This window comes from Festucalex cinctus, chromosome 11 (genome assembly GCF_051991245.1).
Source record: "Festucalex cinctus isolate MCC-2025b chromosome 11, RoL_Fcin_1.0, whole genome shotgun sequence".
Classification (NCBI taxonomy): Eukaryota; Metazoa; Chordata; class Actinopteri; order Syngnathiformes; family Syngnathidae; genus Festucalex; species Festucalex cinctus.
In genome coordinates this window covers 18,528,715-18,550,241 of record NC_135421.1, presented here as the reverse complement: position 1 = coordinate 18,550,241, position 21,527 = coordinate 18,528,715, and the positions used below count along the sequence as shown (strand labels likewise).

The 21,527-nt window shown below is 40.1% G+C and overlaps 1 protein-coding gene across 1 annotated transcript in view; it reads left to right on the top strand.

Annotated features, from left to right (window-relative positions):
- lrp1bb (low density lipoprotein receptor-related protein 1Bb) overlaps positions 1-21,527 on the top strand; it is a 291,575-nt gene that overhangs the window by 70,210 nt on the left and 199,838 nt on the right. The window contains exons 2-3 of the mRNA XM_077536047.1: positions 906-1,028; positions 20,991-21,128. Coding sequence (XP_077392173.1) covers positions 906-1,028; positions 20,991-21,128 — 261 coding nt within the window. The remainder of the gene's footprint in view (positions 1-905; positions 1,029-20,990; positions 21,129-21,527) is intronic.

The window sequence follows — 21,527 nt, the reverse complement described above, 5'->3', positions numbered from 1 at the left end:
TGTATTTATTTTCATGCTTTGTTATTATTATTATTTTTTCCATTTAAACATGTTTTTGTTTTGTACAAAAAACAAAACCAACTTTTAGTTTCTGCCAACGTAAATAAATAAATAAATAAATAAATAAATAAATAAAGCCCTGCGATTGGCTGGCTACCAGTTCATCGTATACCCCGCCGACTGCCCATAGCCAGCTGAGATAGGCTCCAGCACCCCCCGCCCCCGACCCTTGTGAGGAGTAAATGGTTCAGAAAATGGATGGATGGATAAATAAAAATAAATAAATAAATTATGTTTGTTCCCAAAGGAACTTACATAATTAAAGTGTTTCTATTTTTTTTAAATTATTTTTAAATGTGTAAACCTGTTTTTGTTTTGGACCAAAAAAAAAAAAAAAGATCATCCTACTACAGTGCACAAGTTGCACTCCAACTTTTAGTTGCTGCCAATATAAATAAATAAATAAATAAATAAATAAATAAATAAATTAGGTTTTGTCCAACAGGAACTTTACATAATTTTAGTGTTTCTAATTTTCTCATTCTTAATATTTTTAAATGCTTAAATGTTTTGTACCAAAAAATAAATAATCGTTTGAATAATCGTGATTTGAATTACTGCCAAAAAAAATGTGATTATTATTTTTTCCATAATTGAATAATTGTGATTTCAATTATTGCCAAAAAAATTTTGGGATTATTATTTTTTTCTTATAATCGAGCAGCCCTAATAATAACCATAGTGACTGGTGAAGTCCCCTTACCACAAGAGCTTACAGGGCAGGTCCGCTCACAATCATCCTCATGAACTCACGTCGTGCTTCCAACATGCTTTCACTGTGATCATCTCATACTTCATTCTTTGTGTTTCTCCCGCCGCCGCCCCTTCTCCTTTTATCCATCCAGACGCCATCTTGTGTGATGTAGGGGAGTTTCACTGTCACGATCAGGAAACCTGCGTCCCCGAGGCCTGGCTCTGCGACGGCGAGCCCGACTGCCCCGATGACTCGGATGAATCTGACGTGACTTGTAAGTCCATCATTCCATCCGTCCCTCACGCATGCCACCTTCTCATATAGGACGCGTCATCACGCACAAACCAAAGTTAGAACTTCAAGAGTTTTTTATTTTTTTTATTTCACTGTTTGTCATTACGATTATCTATTGTTTATTTGCTCATTTAAGAGAGCACACACACGTTTTGATATTTTGAGATCGTTTAGAGGATCTTGTTCGTAGCTTGCCACTGTGCAATGGCGATTATAACCTCAAGTCGAAAACGATACCGGGCGCATTTGTCGGCTGCGTGACGTCACTCCCGCCGCAACTTGACAGCACGCATGGATTTTTTTTTCTTCCACTCACTCACATAAGCTTACATGCGTGAGTGAGTGAGTGAGTGAGTGAGTGAGTGAGTGAGTGAGTGAGTGAGTGAGTGAGTGAGTGAGTGAGTGAGTGAGTGAGTGGAAAGAAAAAAAAAATCCGTGCGTGCTGTCAAGTTGCCGTCTCGGACATGCCACCCCCCTCTCTGTGATTGGCTGGAGGGGTATAAACACTGTCTGTCTAGAGAAATGTCCCGCTGTTTACAAAACAAAATGGCAAAATACAGGCTGGGGGGGTGGGGGGTTATGAAAAAATCACCACCAAACATTAACATAAGCCCAGATGTGTAGACTGAGAAAGAGTTAGTGTGTACATCCTTTTTTAAAAAGTGCATTTTCCTGACTGAAAACGACAGACCCTGCCTTTAAATTGTAAATATAGTTCAGCATTGTTGTAAACCACTATTATGTTTATTGTATATACTGTAATTTTATGACTTTGACAGTGGCTGGAGCGCGCCACCTCTGCCTCACAACCAGGAAATGGGCGTGTGCGTAACGGTTGCTCCATGATCTGTTTCTTCTTCGGTACATTAAAGTTTAAAAAAAAAAAAAAAAAAAAAAAAAAAAAAAAAAAAAAAAAAAAAAAAAAAAAAAAGCTGTTTCTTCTTCCGTTGCTGCTTCAGGTGTTTCCGGTGCACTGCTGTTGCTATGGCGCCTCCATAATGGCACAACACTGCAACTGCAGTTAAAATGCGTTTCTGTTGAGCTCAATCAACACAGCTGGAGCGCTATCACATATTAGTGGCTCAGGCTGGAGGATGGGAGGAATTTAGGTGGAGGTGGCCGCCTCTAAATTTTGTACACACGGAAAACCCAGCTAGATGATGAGAAAACCTGAATCCTCACGGCAGCTGTCAGCAAATGGAGCAAACATCCTCCTGGAACAGAAAAACGAGAGATAATATATTGTAGCATCTGCTTTGATGATGAACACCGAACGGTTTTGAGTGCGGCATAACAGTTAAATGCTGATGCACCATGTTTGCTTTGAACTCAGACTCCACTAATTGACCTGAGTTTTTGTTTTTTTTTATTCCGTGAACATTTCTTTAATGCATTCAGGACTTAAGCCAATCAGTGATTTTGCAGAATTTGAAAATCTACTCTAGAGCTGACTGGGAGCCAGTGTAAAATCTTTTAGGATCGGTGTAATATGATATCATATGTAATATTATGTAATATGATCCCTTTGTTCTGCTCAGAATTCGAGCTGCAGTGTTCTGAATGAGCTGCAGGTCGGACAAGATCTCATGTAGAGCACCTCAGTCTAAATTTTAAAACAGCAATAGTTCTTCCTTTGTACACACCACAAAAGGGAGACACTTGACACAGAAAAAGTCAGTCCCATGCGACAACAAAAATGGAATGGAAAGACCATGAAGTGCACCTTCCCACAAACAAAGCTTGTCTTCTTGTATTAATTAGCCACATGCCAAGAAGAAAGAACCGAAAAATCCTGCCGCGTCCTCCATTGTTGCTTTTTTTTTGTGTTGAATTCATTGCCAGCTTGCGCTGCCATGTCACCCTGAAGTGCAAAAACAACAACGATCAGGGTTAATCATCCATCTCCTTTCACGCTTGTTCTCATTAGGGTTGCGGGTGAGCTCGAGCCTGTCCCGGCAATAGACAAACAAGCACTCACGCTCGCATTCGCATCCTTGCTCACATGCTAACATGCTAACCCCAATCAGTGTTAACCACTGACCTAAATAAAGGACTGGATGGCTGATAGGAAGCCCGCTCACGCCTATGCAGGCCGTTGAAGTCACTGGGCGGCCATCTTGTACAGATTAGATAAAGACGGCTCGTAGCCTGTAAGTATTAGAACCCGTGGGTGTTGGGGGGGTAGTGTGTGGGTGGGTTGATGGGGGTGGGGGGCGCTAGGGGCGTGGTTAATATGTAGGGCAGTTTAATTAATCGAAATTCAGTTATTAAACCACAATAAAAAAATCGGTATAATTGTAAAAAGATAAATAAATAACAGATTAACAAAAAATTAGTTTTTGAGTTTAAATTTACCGGTATATGTTTGCACTTTTTTTTTTTTTTTTTTAAAGAACTCATTTAAGGCTAGAGGTCCACAAACTACTTTACATGATCAAAAACATGCCAATACGACAGATGATAATTTTACAATTCGTAACAGATGAAAATATTGCCTTCATGTGGTATCGTAATTATGGTAAATACCACGTTGACTGGAACGCCTCCTCATGTCGTATTTTCTACTGGACAACTGGGAATTGATTTTGAGAGAACTTTTCAAGTTTCAACATGGCGAAGAGAGCCGAAGAATTTGTGAATGGCAACAAATATGAACACTTATAAGGGCGTTATCGTCCGCTAGCAGGTTGTTTTAGAACAGTGGTGTCCAAGCTATGGGGCCGGGGGCTATTTGTGGCCCGCCGTCCATTTTTCAGTGGCCCCTGACATATGCTAAAAATGACATTTGACTCAGTTAAAATAAATTAATAAAAACAAAAATTTTAGAGATGGTCAAAGTAAGAAGGGAGGGTGTCAAAAAACACAGGTGCCATTAAACGTTTTTTTAGTTAACGAAAACTAACGAAATTACAAACTAAAATTAATAAACAATTTTGTTAACGAAATAAAATAGAAATGCAAATGCTTTTTAAAAAAACTAACAAACTACATTTTATGTTTACAAAACTGACTAAAACTAACTATAATTATTGCAAACGTCCTTCGTTTTAGTCTTTGGTAATTAATTTAATGCATGAGCCTTTGGGGATGATTTCAAATGTGATTTTTAGTAATTTATTTGGATAAAAACGAAATAATGGCGATTGAATGTCACACAGAAGTAACGTCATCTAGCAGCAGCCAATAGAAAAGGTGAAATGGCGATTTCCACAGTGTACCGCTACACACGTCGGCATTTCCGTGGCATTTCCGTACATAACAAAGGTTTCCTCGGAACAGCGAGATGGCGGCCAAGTGACCTCAAGATTCTTGGCCTATCGGCCATCCCATTTATAGACATTCTAATATGGTTTGAACACAACTTCTGTCCTCAAAAACGGCAAAATGAGCAACTTTTAATGGCGGCGTGTGTTCACTAAAGCATGAAAAACTGCCGCTACACATACAAGTCGATGCGCGGGTTCTCCATCGCACGCTGGAGTTTTCTCTCCTCTTCTACCCCCTGAATTGGCTCCATAAAACCGAGCGTAAGCCTCTTATTTCCATTTTGCCAAGAGAAGCATATGATAAGTTTTCACTGCGGCACCACCGCTGGCTCCTAATCCATTAATGTGATCAAAATTGAGAAGCTGTGCCAGACAGACACTTATGCTGTGGTACTAAAATACTTGCTAAAGACCTGTAGAACACACTTACTCAACGGTTGGCTTTCAAACATATTTTAATGGCTGGCATATGTTTCAATTATGTTTATTTTATTGCAATATATGAAATGCCGTAAATCCAACTCCAAATCAAAATGCATGCATGCGCTTCATTAGTCATTTTTAAGATAGATTTTTACAGTTGTAGATTGTTATTTATGCACTTTGATGGATTATCAAAGAAGAGCATACTAGTTTTGATTAGATTCCGCCAAGGCTGTTAAAAGCCTTTCTATTTTTATTATTCAGCCGCATTTCTGCAAAGTTGATCACGCAGTGTAACCATTAGGAATCCCCTTGAGCAGAGACGTCGTATAATCAAGAAGGCAGCGGCGGAAATGTTTTTTTTTTTTAACAGAAATCAAATGAAACCTTCTCTCTGTTTATGTCAACAATATATAATTAGAGTCAGCAGCTGTTATCGTGTTCACAGCTACTCGGACATTCTCGAACGGATTAACACAATCGAGGGAGGCTTCTTGAGGCTGTTTATGCCTCACTGATGTGATAATGTAACATTAGCATGAATAATTGGACGGAGGCAAAAGGGCACAGCGGCGACTAATGTGCAACGATTAATCCCTATTTTCCCTAGAATGCTGACTGAATTGCGTACTGTAAATTATTGCATGGGATTTATTAATTGCTGCTGTTCGTAGTGACAGTGCTACGATTTTTCTTTGGATGGCCCTTATGTCCCCCTACGTGCGATGCAATATCTATGTGTGAAGGCCAGACGCTACGTTTCCGCGTACGCTTGGAAGTAGTTACGTGTGCGCGGCACAGACATCCGTGGTGTATGGGAATATTTGGACGGCTAATGAGCATTAAATTCAACTGCAGTCAGTCAATAAAGCCCAGCTAGGCAGGGCAACAAACAAAAGAGAGTTTGCCACAACTGAGGGGAGGAACTAGATTAGTGCAAGCTTGCAAGAGGCCAAAGATGTGACCAAAGAGAAAAAACAAAACAAAACACTGCAGTTATGGTGCAAGGTCCTGGAAGTTAATGTAAGTTATTTTAAACTAAGCTACACTCAAATGCGTTTGAATGAGAATATGGCTTGGTAAACGTATAGTGAAGATAAAGCATGATATAGCTGCGCTTTACCGTTTTAACATTTTGGTAAAATGTGATTTTTAACTGTTGGACTATGATGTGTTTTCTTGGAAACGCACAAAATGCAAATCGATTTGATCGTCAGTCTCTGACATTAACACGAATGGTGAGTGGAGATTTTGTGTGTGAGTGAGCCCTATTATTTGGTAGGGGTGTGCCAAAAAATCAATTCATAAAAGAATCGAGATCGAATAGAATCGATATTAATATCCAAAAATTGATTTTATTTAAATTAGAAGTGAAAAAGAAGGGGAAAAGGCAGTTGTAGCCCCCATGCTGTTTTTGTGGAAAAAGGCACTTACAATATAAAATGAATAAATGTTTAAACAAAAACAAACAAACAAAAAAAAAAAAGACACTTTAATGTCTCTATTTGTCATTTTGTCTTCCAAAGCAGACTGGAGTAGATCATGACAATTCTTTGCATATCTGTAAATTGAAGCAGAAATCATTTGTCGATCAAATAATTTTGAATCGAAAATCGTTTGAATCGAGAATCGAAAATCGATTCTGAATCAAATCGTAGACCCAAAAATCGGAATCGAATCGAATCGTGAGACAGTCAAAGATTCCCAGCCCTAGTAGCTGGTATGTTATAAATAGGAATTGTTTTGAAATGATTTGAAAGATGCATATCTCCTTTAATTGAAGTGGATGTACTCTGCATAAAACGTTTCTTAATGGTAGATGACGGCCATAATTTTGGGAAACCGGGTCAATTCGCTAATCACATTTTTATGTATATTTCATATCCATTGTGATGGCTCATGAGGGTAAATCCAGATTATTTATAGCTTAAATCTACTAACCTTCGAGACAAATTCCGACCAAAATTAAAACAATAAATACAGCAAATGAATTCAGACGCACAAATAAGGGAACATACATAGAATTTAAATATTACATGTAATGTCACGTTTGGTGGGTGGCTCAGCGAGTAGTGTCCATATTGACTTTGTGACTGTGATTTTTAGTCCAATATCTCCGTCAACCTGTTTTGATTTGAGAAATATGATGCCACCTCTGTGTTGTTGCTTAGGGGCGAAATCATTTAATCTCCACAAGGCCATTAATCATCACATCGATTATTGCAGGTCCTGTTTTATTCACAAGGAGAAAGAACACCTTGCATGCTCATTCAAGAATCGTGCACAGCTCATTAACATGGATTATGTATTGATAGAAAAGGGAATTAGATCAGCTTTACCCTGCAAACAGGAGGCAGGACAGGAATATATTCGACTTCCTGCATAGATAGGCGGCAGTATCATGGGAAAATGGGAATAAAGAATGTCTTAATGATTGAAAAAAAAAAAAAAACTGTGATGGTTTAAACTAAGAGCAACGTGTTCATCTCAGTATCTTGGATTGAACAAAGTTGTACTTTGATTTTATTGTGAATTAGTTCGTCCCTTGTAAGAGGCGGTTTGCTTTTCTTTTAGAATCAAATATTGCGTTCACTGCTGACCTTTATCCTTCTCGGGCACGAAGACGTAATCACTTGCATCTTCAGGGCCTGCGGGGAGGAGAGAAGGCAGCGTTGCCTCAGATTGGAGTGAAAAGGAGGAGGTACCGGTTTAGCCGTTCAGCCACAGGCCTCTTGGGACTAGATCGCCGCTGACAGTTATTCGAGGGGAGGAAAAAAGCCTCGAGGAATTGCTAAAAGAAACCCCGGTAAAATGGCGGCTCTCCCATTGGGTAGTTCAAGCCTTCGCGATCTGTGTCGTGTCGAACCTTTGCTGTTTTCTGAGGACAGCTGAGCTTCCAGTGTGGTCATGCGAATGCGTCAACAAGGAATTCCAAATTGACTCTTGTAAGACGGGTTTGTGGAGGCAACATAGATACAATTCAGATGACATTTTCGGTGAAAACTTCAGTGTTTCTCAAGCATTCTTGTATTTATTCTGCACGTTCGCACACAGTGTCTTAGAACCTAAATCCTTCCCAAATCCTTTGGGAAAGGATTTTATAGACTTTTGGCTCATGTCAGAAATGCTGCTGAGTGGAGCTTTGTCAATCTTCTGGACACTTCGACCACTAAATCCTCTAAATTTGTCAATGCCAGAGGTAAAGAAAATAAAAGGGGTCAGTGGCCGACTCCAAATAGTTGGTCGAAGAAGCTTTGTTTCACCCCTGCACCTTGGCTATTTCCAATCGTCATTGATTTTTCCAGAGGAGACTCTGGTTGGGTTTCTTCCACTTACTGCCCTTCATCAAATAACAAGGTTGTGTCTTTCCAACGAGTCAGACTGAAGAGCCTCGCGTGACAGTCCCATCTTGAGCTGATGGGGGGCAAATGACACTTTGAGCATAAGCATTCTGATGAGGAGTCAGGAACAAAAATGGTTATTGTCTGTTCGGCAGTGCTATTTTGGAGCTTCCGAATGTTGGAAGGATTGACTTGGAGTCAGTCACAAGAAGGAGTCATGCCATAATCGCTTATACTGTAACGGATCCGGGCCATTCAGTGCACTGCACACTAACACTTGGTGTTCCAGAACGGTTTTTCAGGTGTGCCATTCCAACGTATGCAATTTTATACAGGATTACCTGTTCATCTAAATGCCATGCACATGAGACGTGCTTTTTCAGCGCAAAATAACAATGATGTGAGATAACTTACCATCAGATTATTATTGTGTACCTGTACATTCAGGCTCTAGGAAATCCAGCTTAGTGTATTCTATATACTTTTCACCTTTAAAATCCATTTTTGAGGGTTATCTTATAGGAAGAAGTACTTTCTGTTATACGACAGCAACGATATCAGCCGTGTATTTCAAGCAGCCTGCCGGTTATTTTATCTGGGAACTACTATCCTGAAAGTAATGTATCTCAAACGTGGCTCGTTGCCATGGGAATTGGCACAAGTCGGCCGGCGCTTTCGACATTAATGTAGCGTAGAACCTTGTTATTAAGCTGAAGGGCAGGGCCCTTTGCATAATGTAACATTACCTTCCTGCTGAGGTACAACCCTTGTGTTTACTCGAGAAATCCAGCAAATATGCCATCACCGCAAGCACGTCAAGGTTAGATGCTGACACGTCTTCGTGCATTTTGTGCAAATTATTCATTGAGCGTGTGAGGGTCTCTTCATGTTTACTGAAAATAATTATTTGTGCATATTTCTGCTTTTGTACAACAGGGTTTTATTAATTGAATCATGATCTGAGTTGGGGATCTTACAGGTTGCCACGACATCACTAAAATATTCAATCCAAATGTTAATTGCGCGACATGTCTGGCGTGATTTAAGATCAAATGCAGCACATTGTACTTTGCTATCTACAGCATGTATTAACACTGGTACTGTGAAATAAGCTCTTTGTCGCAACTGAGTTATTATTGAAGACATATTCGGGATTTCTCAATATGTTTGAAGATAAAAGCTGAAAACATGCAAAAACTGAGAACAATTCATTAATGAATTACTGAGAAAGCATCTAACTCTTTTTACCATCAGTTGGATTCAGTCTAGATTTTAGGCCCTCTCTCACTGCGTAAATTCTTAAAACACCTTCATTCCGATAGTGGCTATTTGGCACAATTGCCACTTCCTTAGCGATAATAACTTGAGCCATTTCTACCACTATAGCTTCCAGTTAGCCATCAAGCAAAAATGAATCTCCCCTCAAGTGTTAGGTGTTAATTGGCGCGACAATTTCTTTGCCTCTCTACGTGGCAATGGACGGACCATCTGCGTCAGCATGTTTGCTGTGTCGCATTGCGGTCCGGGGCTGGACTGGCACCAAAATATCAGCCCTGGCATTTTGACTTAGACCAGGTTCAGTTTGCTGTTGTTTTTTTCCCTCTCTTGGGGTAAAATAGAGGAAAATACGAGTTAAATCGCACTGTATTGTCCCCAGAAGACGTCTGCCCACCGGGCATCTGCCCTGAATGCCGGATGGCCGGTCCAGCACTGCCTCGCTGAATTTAAACACAGGCAAAGGAGGAGAATATTGTCCCGGCACGAGCGCAGATTGTTTGTCAGGCTTGTTAACGTTACTCTTCTCTGTGGTGCAGCAAATTTACAAGACATACGGTACTTTTTGTCGTTTTACAGAGTCTTTACGTTCCGTGGGCTGGCAGCAGACAACAAATCTAGTGTGAGCGCGTTAATGCTCGCAAAACATTAATTTCCTAGACGACATGCGTTTATGTTTCTCTGATTTAAACAGCCTCTTCTGGTGCACACTTTTAGGCTTGTTGTCTTATAATTCAGTATGAGTGAATATGGCCACTTAACAAATTGGCCCTCACACCATTATGCACGTCAGAATGGAAGCACGGTGCTTTTCACACATCCCACCTTGCCAGTGAAGTCTGAGTGACTCATTTTCTCCTCTCTACACCCCTCCAGTGAGTCCCTATTGTTAAGGACAGCATGCAAACTAGTCAGCAAAAGAAGCAACAGAAACAGCAGATTTTCAAGCTGGGGTGACATTGGAGTCATCTCCCTGATGTTCAAATTACAGAAGCACACAAGTGCCAATAAAAGTGCTGCATCACTAATTCTGCTTTTATAAAGAGAATACTCCGAATTGTCCCTAGGTGTGATTGTGAGTGTGGATGGTTGTTCGTCTCTGTGTGCCCTGCGATTGGCTGGCAACCAGTCCTGGGTGTCCCCCGCCTACTGCCCAAAGCCAGCTGAGATGGGCTCCAGCACCCACCGCGACCCTTGTGAGGAATAAGCGGTCAAGAAAATGAAAGGAATGGAAAAAAAAAGCACTGGTAAAGAAATGTCCTTCCACTTGCTTTTCACTACCATCGTCATCATTAACTCATTTACTCCCAATAACGTATAAATACGTTTTTTAAATGTTCTAAGTGTCCCAAAGACGTATTTATACGTTTTCTTTTTTTTTTTTTTTTTTTTTTTTTAATGCTAGAGCATACAGAAGGCTTTGATGCAGCCTCTCAACTGCAAAGAACGGTTGCAGAAATGGTAGATATTACACAAACGGCCAGCAGGTGGCAGCAGAGCAAAGGAGATCAACCAGGGTCATATAGAAAAAAACCTCAATTACTTACAATTTTAAATAGATTTGTGAAAACTGATGAAACTTAGCTCTCTTCTAATGCTAATTGCTGCAAAACGGAAACAGATAGAAACATACTTTTTTTCCTGATGAAAGAAGAGACTTTAATCTTTCTTTTGGTAGGTTCCATGCTTTTATAGCAATTGTACACAATAGTCTGTGGGCCTTGCAAAATCAGTCAAAATCCAGTAAAACAGCCGGGAGCGAATGGGACTGCTTCTGTGAAAATGGCTGGGAGTGAATGAGTTAAACATGCTTTACAGCAGAGTATAGATTCTCACTGTGGCGTACTTGGTTATGGACAGCTGACCTAAGTTGTAGCGCCAAACTCATTCCATAATAATAATGTCAAAGTTCAAGGCCTTGCACTTTTGCTTACGTTCCTTCCGCTATACTTAACTGAGCATCTCGGAAAAGCCTCAGCGCTCTTGCACGAACATACGGTATGCTTACAATGTCATTCAACAACACATTTTGTTTCCTACTGTCTTAAAATAATATCCCTCATGAGGTTGTTACTTGCCATTTTCCAGCCCATGTCAGCAGGAGTTGTACTCTAAAATTGTGAAAATAGTGCTGTTGGTGATGAATACTGATACTGAGAGATGTACGATGCAAACTCAAATTATAGACCATTTAGATGCTGTTACCAGCAAGAAAACAAAGCCACTATTCTAAGAGTTAAGAAACTCTTAAAGCACTTGCATATTTTTTCCCCCCTGCACGAAGCAATTAGCAATGAATAACTGAATGTTTCTTTTTCAATAAACTTGCAAAACACTGCCAAGTGTTGCGATTACTTTCAAGGGTGCTTGATGATGTTCCCATTTGGCTTAATGGAGGTCGCCAACAACTTCAAACAAGTAGCCCATGAAGGTCGATGAAGCTCAAAATTAAATAAAAACCACAAATGTCGACGGGAGTGTTGCGATGGTTGTACAGTCACTTTGACCTCTACACAGGTCAGCGTGTACAGTACACATAATAGTACTGCCTTGAGATACGACTTTTTCACAGATACTCTATAAAGTGCCCTTGGTGGCCATCATGTCTTCAAACAGACCTTGTCGTGTGCAAAAAAAGAAGGTTAGCACATCACGACACACTCAGCATTTGTCGAAGGACTCGTTGCAGTTTGAATGATGAATAAATGAATAACCACAATGAACCAAATCGGCAGCATTGCCTTGGGTGTTATTGAAATGAACTTGTCTCTTATCTGGACGATCGCTTACTCATCCATCCATCCATCCATCCATCCATCCATCCATCCATCCATCCATCCATCCATCCATCCATCTAACCACCTCCCATCCATCTATCCATCCATCCATCCATCCATCCATCCATCCATCCACCTCCCATCCATCCATCCATCCATCCATCCACCTCCCATCCATCCATCCATCCATCCATCCATCTAACCACTTTCCATCCATCCATCCATCCATCCATCCATCCATCCATCCATCCATCCACCCATCTAACCACCTCCCATCCATCCATCCATCCATCCATCCATCCATCCATCCATCCATCCATCCATCCATCTAACCACTTTCCATCCATCCATCCATCCATCCACCCATCTAACCACCTCCCATCCATCCATCCATCCATCCATCCATCCATCCATCCATCCATCCATCTAACCACTTTCCATCCATCCATCCATCCATCTAACCACTTTCCATCCATCCATCCATCCATCCACCCATCTAACCACCTCCCATCCATCCATCCATCCATCCATCCATCCATCCATCTAACCACTTTCCATCCATCCATCCATCCATCCATCCACCCATCTAACCACCTCCCATCCATCCATCCATCCATCCATCCATCCATCCATCCATCCATCCATCCACCCATCTAACCACCTCCCATCCATCCATCCATCCATCCATCCATCCATCCACCCATGTAACCACCTCCCACCAATCCATCCATCCATCCATCCATCCATCCATCCATCTAACCACCTCCCATCCATCCATCCATCCATCCATCCATCTAACCACCTCCCATCCATCCATCCATCCATCCATCCATCCATCCACCTCCCATCCATCCATCCATCCATCCACCCATCCATCCATCCATCCATCCATCCATCCATCTAACCACTTTCCATCCATCCATCCATCCATCCATCCATCCACCCATCTAACCACCTCCCATCCATCCATCCATCCATCCATCCATCCATCCATCCATCCACCCATCTAACCACCTCCCATCCATCCATCCATCCATCCATCCATCCATCCATCCATCCATCTAACCACCTCCCACCAATCCATCCATCCATCCATCCATCCATCCATCCATCCATCCATCCATCCATCTAACCACCTCCCATCCATCCATCCATCCATCCAACTACCTCCCATCCATCCATCCATCCACCCATCTAACCACCTCCCATCCATCCATCCATCCATCCAACCACCTCCTATCCATCCATCCATCCATCCATCCATCTAACCACCTCCCATCCATCCATCCATCCATCCATCCAACTACCTCCCATCCATCCATCCATCCATCCATCCATCCACCCATCTAACCACCTCCCATCCATCCATCCATCCAACCACCTCCTATCCATCCATCCATCCATCCATCTAACCACCTCCCATCCATCCATCATCCATCCATCCATCCATCCATCCATCCATCCATCCAACCACCTCCCATCCATCCATCCATCCATCCATCCATCCATCCATCCAACCCACGTATTTCATCTATTTTAATGGCTGAGCTGTAGCTAGCCGATCCCAGTTGAGATTGGTTGAGAGGCAAGGTAGATGATCTCAAACTGTGACGTAAACCTAACCCAGTGGTTCTTAACCTGGATTCGATGGAACCTCAGGGGTCCGGTGAGTCAGTCTCAGGGGTTCGGCGGAGGTCAAGACACAGACCCGACTCAAATGATTTCTGATAATACACCCCACTTGGCCATCATCATTGGCTGCGGGTGATCACGCTAAATTGCTTGGCTTATCCGTGCTGCAGGAAATTTAGTGCACTTATAGGCACTGTTGTGATGGAACCTCACTTCTTTATTACTGCTTCATACGAACTATGATGAGCAAAAAAAAAGAAATTTGTTTGACCAATATGTGGAATTCACATGAATAACGGAACGTATGGTGTTCCACAGGGTTCAATTGCGGGGCCCCTGCTTTTTTCACTGTATTTGCCATCTTAAAAAAATGGCTACCACAGCGGTGGTTGTTTTAAAGTGCTTTGCAATGCTTTTGCATGATTGACAATGCCAAGGTGAGCAATTCTATTCCAGCACAATTAGCTATGTAGAAAACTGGTGAATTTTAATACTGCTAACATTGTTAAGAACCACTGATTTAGAGGCAATGTTTCCAGGAAAAAAAAAAAAAATCTGTAATAACTGTTGGAAAAGGCTCTTTGACTGGATTTTGTCAAGGTTTTCCTCTTCATATTTTATTATGTGTGGTAATTCAATATAACTTTGTGTGTCTTTCCTTTGGTGATTGATCTGTAAGACTGCTTCCATTAATGACTTTTTTATTTTTCCCAGAAGGCTCCCTGCCCTCTCTTGTGCTCTTCCACCTGTGTCTTTCCATCTCATTAACTTTATTTGATTCAACTTCGTTTCTTTGTCACATATTGTCAGATGTTCTGTTTTCACTCCAGTTTGTGCTCGTGTACTTGCCAGATTGCTGTCCAAATGTACCTGCAGTTTCTTTCTTCGGGTTTCTTTTAATAAACTGAACATCTTGAGTTAACATGCTGCTATATGCATTCATACCAAGGAAGCCCAATTCATCAGATTTTAATAAGACGCCATTGATCCTTCCTCAGGGATCAATTACTAATCCTTAAGCGTGGCTCCTTTGAACAAAGAATGAGTGCATTGATGAAGAATGATTTTAAGGGCAACAAGAATGTGAGTCATCGTCGCCAATACACAAATGCACACATGCATATTAACCCAAATATTAATTCATTTTACATACTGGGACTACTCTTCCACACCAGTGGCCCCATTTAGGAGCCCCGAGTCTCCACTGTGATCAGTGTCACACCACTTACAGTAGCAGCTTCTCTCATTTGGCATATTGGTTTGAGTGCTCATCCATGAATTCTTCCACATCACCATGGAGTCATCATCGTTAGTTTAGCACTTACTGTATGTTACCACAGTAAACCTACAAAGAAACACAGTGCTATCCTACCCAAAAATTCCAGTCTTAGTGCATATGTAAGTAAGAAATTATAACCTCATACGATAAGGAAAAAATAGGCATACACTCCCTAAGCAGGCATTAAGTGCATTTGAAATGCATTGCTCAAAGGCAGGGGCCAATATTAGATTCTAACAGTATGAAAACAGTGAGCAAAAATATTGTGATATCACGGTGTTAAAATTACACCTCTAAAATGACTTTTTTTTTTTTTTGGGGGGGGGGGGTATTTGGGTAGGTAAAAAAAATAAATAAATCCCCCATTGAACACAATCTATTTTATTTTCAGACTTTTTTTTTTTTTTTGGCAATGCACATTAATTGGAACAAAAAGACATCTATGTTTACAGTATTGGTGTAGCTCCGTCCCTCCAGAGGAAAAAAGTTAACTGGAGGCAATTAACTTTGGAAAAAGGCATGTTTTAGTATTCTCCTGGTACTTATACCATATCTTGTCTACTAAAGGGTTAACCGGTTCCTTTGTTAAATAAACTTTTCAATATTGGATTGATATCGACATCAAAAAGAGTTGTTCGTCTGTCTTCTTCTTCTTCTTCTTCTTCTTCTTCTTCTTCTTCTTCTTCTTCTTCGTCTTCTTCTTCGTCTTCTTCTTCTTCTTCAAAAAAAAAGGAATATTCAATGCAGGGGTCAAACATATACAACTGGTTTGCATTATAGCAGAAAAATATGTATGTGTTTTTTATTACAGTATCAGGGCTACATTGATTTTAACTATTTATCGACAATTCAATGACTTTGAAAACATTGAAAACAAACTTTTTTTTTTTTTTAAATTTGCATCTGTCAACAACTGTCATCTGTCATTCTTGATCCCAGCAGTTTAACTTTTATGGTTAACCCCTTCAACTGTGATACATTTCTTGGATTTGTCTCTTGGTAACAAAGGCATGAGTGGGTGTCTAATAAGTGTGAAACGCTGTAATTGTACTCTGCCACTCATTCCATTTCTGAACTATTAACATTCCATTGTGTTGGAGCGATTATCATCAATCTCCCTCATTTACCATCACACGTCGTCATCCTGCTCCTCTACTTCCTGAAAATCGTCTTTTTATTTTTTTCCCCCAGTGTATTTCTTGTCATGTGGTGCATATTTGCAGTACGTTTACAACACCGTGTGGCTTTCCTTGCCGCAGCGCCAGACGTTAATGTATGTGCTGTGTTTAGACGAGGCGGGACTGTTTTCCCTCATATTTATCACCGTGTTATTAAAGACTTGAATAAATATTGATGTTGAACTTAAATGTTTCTCGCTCAGCTTGCAAAGGCATATATTTCCTGTTTTTTATTTGCCAGGGGATTGTCTTCTAGCTCCTTAGTGAAGGTGGTGATTAAACTTCCGTTTGGAGTATTTGCGCATTTCATCTCCGCATCTGATTAATTTATCAAAACCTAAACAGAGCCATGCTCATTTGATTTGATTTGATATTTTTTGTGTACATGTTTTACGGTTTCTATTCATATTAAATGAGCAGCAACTAAGAGCAAACAAACACTTGATGCATTTCAAACAGGACCTGATCAATTCAAGCATGTCTTCGGACTGGAAACAACATTTCGTCTGTCACCGGGTTGTTATTTTAAAGCTCTTGCATACTGATGAGCCACATACACACGGCCAATTATGTTGATTCTGCCTGACGGACCCGTCCAAGATTCATGTGCTCTGACGCTCTTTAATTGCCATCACCTTGCTGAACTTTATCTATGAGTTGTTCAAATTAGTTTGTGATGTTTGGAAACGTAATTACCAATAAGTGTCTGCTTCAGTAATCTTCAACTTGATCAAACTTGGGGGTGGTGCGGTACTAAATATGCAAGCCCAGATTTCCACCAAGGCTGATATGAGAACATTCATGGCTCGTCACTAGGCTTAGAATGTCACATATGCAATACAAGGGTCACAATATGACGATACCGTGATTATCGATTTTGCCCAGGTAATAAATCCACGATAATCTACGATAACACTCATCCTAAAATAATAATAATAATAATAATAATAATAATAATAATAATAATAATAATAATAATAATAATAATAATAATGAAAAAAATACATACAAAATAAATAATAAATAAATAAATAGCGGTGTGTTTTCCAAATGTTGATAGAAGGTTTAGCGGAAGACCCTTTAAAGTCAATTCAGAGATTTGTTTCTAAATACATTTGGAAGATTATTGCTGAAAATGTGCAAAGACTGACAACTATGTAGGCTGGAATTGTGGAGCTATATTAGCTAGGTCCAAAATCTTGCTAGCTTGCTAGCTAGTTGTGAAGCATCACTAGTACATTCAAAGAACAATAAATATATATCTCTATTTTATTCAGACGGAATTCCTGAATTACATTAATGACTACATTAGCTTGAGGAAGCATTTTAAAACATTAATGGCCCGTGTCACACCTCTCAAAAAAATTATTAGAAGTGATTTTTACTGTACTGTACGTCTGGCTTGAATTCATCAAAGTTCAGTAGCTCGCAAAGCGGGGGAGAGCAACTCTGAGCGACCGTTGGGAGACCATCTGTGAACCTTTGCATGACAGATCCGAGCCACTGAATATTCATTTGCCATCCTCCCCTTATCACATTAGATTAGAACCCATGTGGCGAAAGGAGAGGGGGAGAGGGGTTGACAACGCGGTTAGCTTGTCAGGGACCTTTACAGCTGTGCGTTAAATAGCACATTTGCCAAATGGATGTGAACGTGTTGAGTGTTCTGGGACACTGTGTGCTCCCTTATGTGGGAAATCCCCTTTTGTTGAAGGGACGTCCACTTATATGTCAGAAATCTAAGTACAGCTGTTCAATTTAGAAAGTGATGACTCAGTATTTAGTTTAATATTAAATTTAAAATGGTCCAAATCCTCTGATTTTTTTTTTTTTCATGAAAGAAGACTGATTATTTTCTCTGTGTTTAATCAAAATAAGACATTTGCACGTATCTGTTTTTACTTTTGAAAACAATGACCGAACCGGTAACATGGTACCACATCAATCTTTTTTTTTTTTCTTTTTTTTTCCCCACAATACAAATACGAAGTATGAAATAAACACCAACCACTGGTTAATAAACAGTAATCAGGGGGGAAAATGCTTTTGTAATAAGCTTTAATGAAAATTTTTTATTAATCGAAGCTTTACCTGTGCTTTTCAGGTGGGCAAAAATACAAAAAGGTTTTGTATGTAATTAATTTGTATTAGTGAGTCTAAAATCTTGCCTACTTTTGGTCACCAAATATTCAAGGAACTGGGTTCTACAATGATTCAGGGGAATTGTCCAACACTTGTGTCATATTTATGAATGAAATACAATGTCATCCACCACACGTCTGTGGAGCTAATCCGCTAATATTGCATTGCACCACTTTTGCCACAACTTAGACCTGCTGTTAGTGAGACTAAAATCTAGCCTACTTTTGGTCACCAAATTTCCAAACAAGAATTTCTGTAGTGAAAATGAAAATGTGCCCATTTTTATTCTCATATCATTGACAACAGTACGAAAATAGGCCCCATAAAGTATTGTCAACTCTTTCTCATGAAAAGATGAAATCATCTTTTAATACAAACTCTCAAAGACAAGGGCACTTCCTTTCAAATGAACTCAATACTGTGTAAAGCACTAAAGAGACGGCCAAGCAATATCCATTAAGGACCACCAAGGTCCCCTACACATTTCCATGCAAATGCATGGGAGGAGAAACTCGCCTGAGTCTTTATTGTGTCATTACGGAAGCCATACTAGCGTACTTGCTTTGTGTAAATCAGCACGCCGTGACAGCCCCTCACTGGAACGAGCGCATTAATTGAAACATTGTGTCCCTTCCCAAGTCGAAATGGATCGCTTTGAATAAGTAATCAGCGAGACAAGACGGTCCGCGCGTGTGCCGGAATGTGACTTCTTACGAGCCGGATAACTTCCGGGGATTGTTGCGGATCCCATCCCATCACATGAGTGATAAATCTTTGCATTAGGCGTACGCAGTGGTGCGTTTGGTAATGCTAATGTTGGTGTAGTGAAGGCAGACGTGTGCCACGTTGGTCAGCTGTGTTTGATTTGCTCGCACATGAGTGAGGGTCACCTGTGCGCCTCATGAATCCTTAAACAGCTGCTCTCTGCTGTGCGCCCGACTGGCAGCAGGAGTTGAATGTTTTTTTTTTTTTGCCCTTTTTTTAAGGGACTTCATGTGTTGTTGCAAACATCTGTGCTGTGCAATGTGCAAGGCTGTGAAGTAGAAAGGTATTGCACACGCTTAGGTTACTTTGGGTCGTACAAAGATTTATTTTTTTTTTTTTTTGTCCTTTAACACATTCACTGCCAGCCCAGCAAAAATGCATTGCATCATTTGACGTCTTTTTCCGTCAAAGGCAGTGAATGAGTTAAGGGGATGTTAAAGGATGATTGTTTTTTTATTGCATAGTAGAGCCATGCTAATCAGAACTGATTGGTGACAGAGACTCACCACACTTTGCCCAAGTCTTTGCCGATGTTAGTCAGTTTCTCCTTTCTGTGATCTTTTTAGGATATCTAGCATTGTTACCATGGTAATTGCTTTTCTTTTGGCTGGGCCAACATTGATAGAAGACGTAGCTTTCTTCTTCTTTGGGGCCATGATGTGGTGAAAAAAAAAAGGGCGAAAAAAGCCAAAGATACTCCCACAAGTGCACAAGCGCTAGCACTAGCTAGAGGGCTAAATAGCGGATGACGGGAAAACAGGATGAGGAGCCAAAATGGCGGACCGAGCGTAACCGTTGTAAAGTCGAAACGCCTTAGGTGGAGTGCGCCTTAACTCGAGGACTCCTTGTAAAATATTTTGACATTTATAGCACAGTTAGTGCAACAAAGAAAGCAAGTTGTTTGCTCCAAAGCAATTTGCAAAGTTGTTTTCTTCTGTGTTTAAGTTGGGGGGGACAATATAAGGGGCAACAGTTCTGTCAACTCTTATTTGTTTGTTGTGCAATTCCGGAAAGCCAATTTTCACAACAACATTTTAGCGAAGTTTCTTGCCTTGAAATTTTCAGTTCACACATTTTTTTTTTTTTTAATGTAATTTCATTTTTTACTTATGTACTGTATGTGCCTCGTATTTAGCTGCTGACTACTCACTGGTGGAGTACAGTGCTTCTCAATTGTTTTTTGTTCCACCTCCCCAGGAGGAAGAAAGTATTTTGCTCCTCCCCCAACTCTCTGCCACAATTAAATAGTATATCATGTGTCTATTACATAGCTATTAGGGGTGTGCCAAAAAATCGATTCATAAAAGAATCGAGATTCTCATTTATTAATCAAATCGAATCGATATTAATATCCAAAAATCTATTTTATTTAAATTAGAAATGAAGAAGAAGGGGAAAAGGCAGTTGAAGCCCACATGCTGTTTTTGTGGAAAAAGGCACTTACAATACTAAATTAATAAATGTTTAAACAAAAAAAGACACTTTAATGTCTCTATTTGTCATTTTGTCTTGCAAAGCAGACTGGAGTACATCATGGCAATGTTGTGCATATCTGTAAATTGAAGCAGAAATCATTTGTCAATCAAATAATTTTGAATCGAAAATCATTTGAATCGAGAATCGAAAATCGATTCTGAATCGAATCGTGGACCCAAAACTCGTAATCGACTCGAATCATGGGACAGACACTCTCTGACAATGAGAGCGCCACTCCCACCTACTGGAGTGGATGTGCAATTACACTTTATTCGAGTACAGGGGGGGACATTGAGAAAGACTGGTTGAGCAAGATATAGCGTTCTAGATAAACAATGGAATTTCCACATAACAGTTAACAACGATTGCTATTTATTTTTTTTTCCAGGTGCACGGGAGATTGTAATCAGATGTCCCCTCAATCACATCCAGTGCATCGGCACGAAAAAATGCATCCACTTCAACAAACTCTGCAACGGCGCAAGAGACTGCGAGGACGGCTACGATGAAGGAGTCCACTGTCGAGGTAAGCACCGATCGATACGTCTTCTTCATACATGAGCAGCACAAATCGTCCGATTTCAACAGATCTTTTTTTTTTTGTCTTCTTCAGGAAGATTGTAAAGTATTAATTTGATAATTAAATTAGTATTGGGCATGTGCTTTTATTCCTGTTTGATCTGCAAAATGATTTATGCCCCTGATGCACCAGTGATTTTTTTTTTTTTTTTTTTTTTTTTTTTTTTTTTTTTTTTTTTAACACTTTGCTCACATTTGCTTGAACAAGGCAGCAAAAAAAAGAATGTACAGGAGAAACATGAAACACATGCCAGTAAGATCTGTATTATCCACTTGGGTAGTTGATTAATTCAGTTTGATCTTAAATTGGATGACCAATAATCACAACAAAGGGTAGCAACTTGAG